Source organism: Gopherus flavomarginatus, chromosome 14 (assembly GCF_025201925.1).
Source record: "Gopherus flavomarginatus isolate rGopFla2 chromosome 14, rGopFla2.mat.asm, whole genome shotgun sequence".
In the NCBI taxonomy this organism is placed as follows: Eukaryota; Metazoa; Chordata; order Testudines; family Testudinidae; genus Gopherus; species Gopherus flavomarginatus.
This window is the reverse complement of record NC_066630.1, coordinates 36,901,284-36,908,544: the sequence shown is the minus strand read 5'-3', so window position 1 is coordinate 36,908,544 and position 7,261 is coordinate 36,901,284. Positions and strand designations below refer to the sequence as shown.

The window sequence follows — 7,261 nt, the reverse complement described above, 5'->3', positions numbered from 1 at the left end:
GGATGCAGTGGGGGGGATGGGGTGCAGTGCAATGGATGGGGGTGCGGGGGGTTGGGGTGGGTAGGGATGCAGCGTGGGGGATGGGGTGCAGTGCAGTCGATGGGTGTGGGGGGGTTGGAGTGGGTAGAGATGCAGTGCAGGGGATGGGGTGCAGTGCAGGGGATGGAGGCGCGGGGGGTTGGGGCAGGTAGGGATGCAGTGTGGGGGATGGGGTGCAGTGCAATGGATGGGAGTGCGGGGGGTTGGGGTGGGTAGGGATGCAGTGTGGGGATGGGGAGGCAATGAGGGGATGGGGCGTGGGGGTTGGGGCGGGTAGGGATGCAGTGCGGGGTTGCAGTGCGGGGGATGGGGGTGCAGTGTGGGAGAGGGGATGTAGCCCCATTCCCTGCACTCAGAGGCGGGGAGACACACACCTCCAAGCCCTGGGTGCCGGCGAAGGGGGCGACAGACAGACGGTGGGTGGCCGCAGGGCACACGCCGCAGCTGGAGCCCAGGCCTGGGGCAGCGCAAGGAGAGGGGGGCCGGGCAGCAGCGGGAGAGGCGCGCGCCACGTGACCCCTCAACAGCCACCCGCTGAGCGCTCGCGAGTGGCCGTTGTGCTAGTTCCTCCCTCCCGAGCCAGCCAATGGGAGCTGTGTCTGCAGGCAGGTGGTGGGGCAGCAGCAGGCCCCCCCCGGCAGCCCCTAAGGCTAGGAGCCATGGCGGCGAACTGGACACTCATGGACCCGGCCAATGGCGATGACCGGAACCACCGGGATCCCTTTTCGACCGGGTGTTCGGGTCCCCTGGTCACCCCGTGTACCTGTCCTGTAGAGGCTCCCGCTCTGTCTCCAGGCCCGGGGACCCAGCACTTTGCACAGTGCTAAGGGGCAACTGAACGTTTCCTCTCAATGTCTTCCAGCCCCCAGAGGTCACATGACCCACCCAATTGCAACAATCCCTCTGTGAGGACAAACCTGGGCCTGAAAACTCTTGGTCAGTGCGCACTGTACGCAGAGCAGCACAACGACACACGACACAACTGGTTCCAAAAAACTAAAGACTGAATACATTTCACAGTCACGGATCTTTTACATAAACAGAGCCGGGCCAGCAGGCCCCGGGGAGTCCAGCCCTGCTAAGGGCTGTGCTAAATTACTTCTTTTTCCTCAGGCGCCGGATTGCAACTTGTACCCACTTAGCCTCTGGATCGGCACAGACTTCTCTGTTTTGGAGAGTCACAAACCTGGAATGGGGAAACATTAGGGAGCCCTGTTACTAACTGGTGAGCGAGGTCGGGCAGTGTCATACCCTGGTGTCAACTTTACAAAGGGTTGTGCAGACATCCAGGGAGTGACTCCCACGAAATTCAATTAATACCCCAGAAAGGAAACCTGAAGAGGTCTGAATAAATCGGTTTTACAGCTTTGCTACCAGCCTCTGCTGTAATATTTGTGCTGCTCATGGCATACTGATATGAGGCAGCCGGGAGGTGTCTTTTGCCTCATGTACCTGGTGCACTAAACAGCTGTGACCTGGCTAGTGTCTGCAGAGGACTGAAGGGGGAGAAGTTCCCTGGCTGCTAGGTGGTAACATTAAAATACTTTGCATTTCTATGGCTCCTTTTACCCAAGGATCTCAAAGCAGACTTTGCACTACCCCTGTGAAGTCCTGTAGTTACAGATGGGTAAACTGAGGCAAAGAATGGTTATGGGACCTGCCCACAGCTAGTGCAGTGTTTCTTCATCCCAAGCCAGCAGGCAATGCTTTGACAGCTTCTTAGTTATAACAGTCTCTAGCTCATGCAGCACCTCCTGTCCCAACATGCGTCATCACATATAAATACACTCCCACTACTGGATTCCAGCAGCTGAGTTCAGCACACAGCTATTCAGGAAAGAAAAAGAAGCATCATCTTAGGGGCTGAGTCTCCTCTCACAGACACTGGGTGTAAATCAAGAGTAACTCCACTGAAGTCTGTGGAGTCATGTGCATGTGAAAGGAGAATTGGGTCCTTTATGGCTGAGTGAAATTACCCGGCTGGTTTAGGCAGGCTGAACAGAAGAAGTCAGATTGAAGTCTGTCTGGGATGCAGTGGTTAACACCCTTATCTTGCAAAAAGGGCACCTCTATTCTACTCCTCAAGCCCTTCAGTCTGATCTGACATGTCCCCCTTATCGGGAAGCCAGAATAAAGAAGAATCTATAACTACATATGAAAATGCTGCTGCCGTTGAATTGGGGCCAGCTATGATGAGCATGCACCCTCTTCGTTTTCTCTGCGCTGTTTGGGTCAGGAGTGTCTCCACTCGCTGTGCCTTTTAACACCTCTGAAGAGCCTCAGGGCAAAAGCATGTCACATCCCCTACTGTACAGCCCTGTGTACTGGGACGGTGCCTTCAGAATAGACAAGGAGGATGGGGTGGCGATTAGGGAGTTAGCCTGGCTTGAATTCCGTGTAAACTGTCATTACTGCACTGCTATTTAAAGAGTGTCCTTCTGAGCGAGGAAGGGAGCTAAGGCCAGGGGTGGGCATATCAGACGCCTCCAGGGCTCAGCGTATATCACAATGCATGAGGCACCCAGCTGGGAAGCTCAAGTGTCTACATCGCTGCACAGCCTAGAAGGTCAAGTCACTCCCATCAAGTCCCACTTCATTCTGGTAACTAGTGAGTCTTGACCTGAGCAGTTACCCTGCTTAGCCGCATGGTCATCAACCAATCAGATCCAGCCTTTTCTCTGTAGCATAAGAATGAATCAATGCCAGCCCCTCGAAATATGCTCCATACATTTGCATTTTTATAGTACAATTAATAAAATAATTATTTGGTTTACACTTGGGGCCTGATTCTCCTCTTGGTCACACCAGTGTCAAGTCGGAACGACTCTGCTGAAATTAATCAGTGTAAATGAGGAGCAACTCCACTAGAGTCATACGGCTGCAAAACCAGCGTGACATCAGAATCAGGCTCCTCGTTACTCAGTGAATAGTGCAGTTTCCTGCCTAAGTGACCACAGTATAGGATCCTTCCCCCTAACACTGGCAGGCGCTGCATGTCCCTGACACACACCTATCCTAGCCTCTCCTCACCCTAAAGCGAGGCCTGACTGACTGAAGGCTACTTACACCACGGCGTGTCTCCTACACTCTGGAGAGGTCCTGTAGAAACTCCTCAGGTTACTAAAACGAATGGGTCCCTTAGTGACGCCTATGCAGCAGGTTGTGTCTTCCAGGATACCTTGTGGAGCTTTTGGGGGAAAGAAAACCAAATGAGAAACAGTTTCACACATGTTACATCTCTCTAGCATCCCCACCTTAATGTAGACGGAAAAGAGCCCGTGCTACAAATTCCGTTCAAAGACAATAATGACTTGCAACTACACAGCATCTTTCTAGACAGGAGCCCCAAAACAGCAGGTGAGGGAGTATCAAATTCAATTTTCCTGGTAGAAGATTTTTGCCTAGCATGCTTTGCTACTCATGCTGCTGAACGCCCCTGAAACGCCCCTCCTTTGTCCCTACTCTGGGGGCTGCAGGAAGGGTGGCACAAGAGGCCTGACAACACCCACTGGGGAGATCTGGCCATTTTCTGGAATCTTTGCATCACAAAGCAGACAGAATGGGTTATCGAATCTGGCCCTGGAAGTATGATGAGGCCTTCTCTCACCAGGACCCCAAAGGCATCTCCCCCCACTCCTCACAGATCTCTGCTGAGAAGGTCTGGCAATGCCATAGGTTCCCACTGACCTGCTCGGATGCGCTGAAGGGAAAGCCCTAGAAGGAAAATCACCAGAAGAGCTGTCGTCAGGCTGTTCATGATTCTGGGAGGTTTCTCCTTGGCTGGAGAGCTTTGGACCTGGACTGTTTCCCTGGATGGCTGGGATGAACTGACAGCCTGGGACAGAGCTGCAGAATTTAAACCTGGCCATGAAGATGTGGAATTCACCCTTTCCCGGGAGTTTGGAGAACTCTAACTGCAGTTCTGCAGAAAGCTGAGCTTGGGCATTCTTAGAACCAAACCTTGTTTCCCTCTGTCATGCTGCCTGGAGTGAGTCATGACCATGAGCTCAGGGAAAACTGTCAAAAAGCAGAGCCGATACCCCAACTGGTGGTATTATAGGGGTACAATTGGATTTCACCAATTAAAGGAGAACTCCCGAAGTATTACAGTAGCCTCACTTACGGTTAGAGCAGACTCTGGCACTGCAGAAAAATCCTCAAATTCCTCCTCAGAAGCCAAGCTACCACTCTCAGCACAGACAAGTCATCTCCCGCCCCCGCCTCCTCCCTTTGCAGCTTTCCCTGCTGTCCACAGCCAAAGCAGGTGAATCAGAGCCATACTCTCTCTGGTTGCATTTTATGATATTAAGCTGCTTAGACCTGGCTAAAATGTTATTATCGATTAAAATATCAGCAGGCAGCAAATTTCTGATGCCTACGATTGACAGCCCCTTAAAATCCGCCCACTCCAGGTGGACGTTAGCCAGGGGCGCGGTCACAGAAAATTTATCCAAAGCTAGAATATTTAGACATTTGCCAGGAAGTCTGTCCTCTTCCCTTCCCAAACTTTCCTTAACCAAAGTGGCTTGCGATGCCACGTCTCTCCAGCCTGTACATTCAGTGCTATTCACTCCAGCACTCTTCAGTTCTTCGCTACCTTCCCAAGACTCAGTCCTAAAACTGTTTATGAGGCCATTCTCCATCCTTCTCTACAATTTCCCCTGGGATCACAGTGGTGCCATTGGCACTCATGGGGGGGAGGCTGTGGGTGCAGATTGTGGGGTGGCCTTAAGTTTGGGGCAATTTGGTTTGACATGGCCAGGAGCCCAGCAGCAAGGGCAGACTGCCTGCCTTCCCCTAGGGCAAGGGGCTTTAAAATCCAGGCTTCCTTGGGGTTGTTTAAGAATGTTGGGATTAGGTTTATTCCTAGACCCCTCTTTCTTCTTTACCTGAAGAACAAGAGGATTTCCCTTCCCCTGGGGCTTCTGCCCCCGCGTGAGCCCTTGACCTATCAGCGATTTCTGCTGCCTCCAAAACTGGGGAAGGTGTTTGGTCACAGAGGGCCACTTTTACCCCATCAGTGACTGTCCACAACAATTGTGCAGGTGCCAACAGATCAAACCGTTTTTCATCGTTACCTCTTGCCCCTGCCCCTCTTATCCGTGTTTTCATAGCATGACACATTTCATGATATGAGGGCCGTTGTCAAACCTTTTAAGATTTCTGTATTTCAGTTGACGGGACCCAGGGGTAATCTTAAACCTTTTCAGTACCATAGCTGCTGACTCCATGGGTGCTCCGGGGCTGGAGCACCCATGGGGGGGGGGAAACAGTGGGTGCTGAGCATCCACTGGCAGCCCCCCATCAGCTCTCTCGCACATCTCCCCACCAGCACCTCCTGCCCACCAGTGGTCCCCGCAGATCAGCACCTCGCCATCCCGCCCTGTGCCTCCCACCCACCGCAATCAGCTGTTTCACAGCGTGCAGGAGGTTGGGAGGGATGGGGGAGGAGCAAGGATGTGGCGTGCTCTGGAGAAGGGGTAGAGCAACGTGGGAAGAGGCAGGGTGGGGGTTGGGCGCGGTGAGAAGAGGTGGGGTGTGGGTGGAGCAGGAGTGGGGCATTGGAGGAAGGAGTTGAATGAGGCGGGAAGAGGTGGGGTGGGGCAGGGGCAGGAAGAGGCAGGGTGGGGTGAAGCGATGTGGGAAGAGGCAGGGTGGGGTGGGGCAGATGCGGGAAGAGGGGGGGCATGGGTGGAGCAGGGGTGGGATATTGGAGGAAGAGGTGGAGTGGGGTGGGAAGAGGCGGGGTGGGTGGGGCAGGGACAGGAAAAGGTGAGGTCTGGGGGGGCATTGGAGGAAGAGGTGGAGTGGGAGTGAGGTCTGGGGCAGAGTGAGAGGTCAAGCACCCCCTGGCACTTTGGAAAGTCAGTGCCCGTATTCAGTACATTTTCTTTAAATGTCTTATACACCGTGGCATGCCCTCCTCCATAACATTAAAAACTTGTCTCACATTCCCAGTGAATCTGGTCAAGCGGCTAGACATCCACGTCTCCTCTGGAATCTTATGGATCCTACGCAGGCTCTCAAAGGTGGACAGAAACATTTCTATGCATCAGTCTCTTGATAAACAGCCTGGTGCCTTGGGGGGTTGGATTCAGTGGCTAAGGCTGCTGCTTTTGCTGCTTCAGTACTCTGAGCTGCAATGGTCAAGTTCTCTCCTCGGCTACTAGCTGTTCCATGCATCTGCAGAAAGCTTCGGCCTCAATTTCAGCATTGGCTTTGCATCTCCTCTGCTGCCTAGGTTTCTTTCTTCTCCTTCAGCTGGAGTTCCACTATCAGTATCTGGGGCTCACACTCTTCCTGGGCTATCCGGAGCGTCAGCCACTGCAGAGGTGTCTGTGGCACTGGGTGCTCAGACACTGCTCCTGGGGCAAAGACTGTGAGCAAAGCTCTCGGTTCTTGATTGAAGGCTTTTTATGGGATATTCCCCTATTTTTGCATAATTTCTCAAGGCCCCCATGTGAACACACACACCCCTGCCTGGCTGCTGCCAGCTGTGGAGCACTGACATGCATCCCCAGGGCTTGGGGTGCAGTGGGCTCCCGCCTCCTCCCTCCTGTCAGCTTTGCCCCCCGCTCTGGGCAAACTCCACACAGCAGTGAGGAAGAGCCGGAGCAGGAGCTGCCAGCCCCGCAAGAGGAACAGGAACAGGGAGCGCTCTCAGCAAGGCAGTAGTGGCACCTCCAGCTGCTGCCTTCAGTGCTGCTCTTCTGTCGCCAGGAACTCTGGGATACATCCAGAGCACTTCCGGGACCAGAGTCAAGCTGGGGTCATGTGTTCACAGAAAAGCAACAGGGCTTGGACCTAACATCTCAGCTTAACATGGGTTCAGACCCGGCAGCCCTGCAGGGTCCTGCGACCCTAGGTCCAATCCCTAGGTTAGCACAATTGGTGTGTGGACACAAGGGGGGTCAGGCTTGAGCCTGGGCTTACATTGCTGTGTAGACATGCCCTAAGACTCTCCAGTCTGTCCTACCACCCAGGCAAGCTGGACTGAGTAATAAATGGTGCCACACCAAAAGTTGTACAATATTCAGGTTGTTTCCAGTCCCAAGAGACCAGTCACTTTAGATCTCACACCAAAGACAATGCCTGTAGCCAATCCTGTAATAAACTAGGAAAAAGACAAGAGAGTTATTGACAGGTTAAAGCAAGCAAACATATACACACAAATGAATTTCAATCTGAATCCTAAGAGTGACAGAGTTGTAGGGATCTGTCA

General features: G+C 53.2%; 1 protein-coding gene across 1 annotated transcript; it reads right to left on the bottom strand.

Moving 5' to 3' along the window:
* Positions 1-1,073: 1,073 nt before the first annotated feature.
* Positions 1,074-3,840, bottom strand: LOC127034452 (C-C motif chemokine 17-like). Its single transcript, XM_050923325.1, has 3 exons — positions 3,727-3,840; positions 3,106-3,226; positions 1,074-1,225 (listed from the first exon to the last, which is right to left on the bottom strand). The coding sequence occupies exons 1-3, from the start codon at positions 3,794-3,796 to the stop codon at positions 1,135-1,137; spliced, it is 282 nt and encodes a 93-aa protein (XP_050779282.1). The 5' UTR covers positions 3,797-3,840; the 3' UTR covers positions 1,074-1,134.
* Between the last annotated feature and the right edge of the window lie 3,421 nt (positions 3,841-7,261).

Excerpts from the sequence above, each read along its gene's own strand:
- LOC127034452 (XM_050923325.1), bottom strand. The coding sequence starts at position 3,796 with ATGAACAGCCTGACGACAGCTCTTCTGGTGATTTTCCTTCTAGGGCTT. Across the intron at positions 3,227-3,726 it reads CCTTCAGCGCATCCGAGCAG|CTCCACAAGGTATCCTGGAA; the intron begins GTCAGTGGGAAC and ends TTCCCCCAAAAG. Across the intron at positions 1,226-3,105 it reads TGTAGGAGACACGCCGTGGT|GTTTGTGACTCTCCAAAACA; the intron begins GTAAGTAGCCTT and ends TCCCCATTCCAG.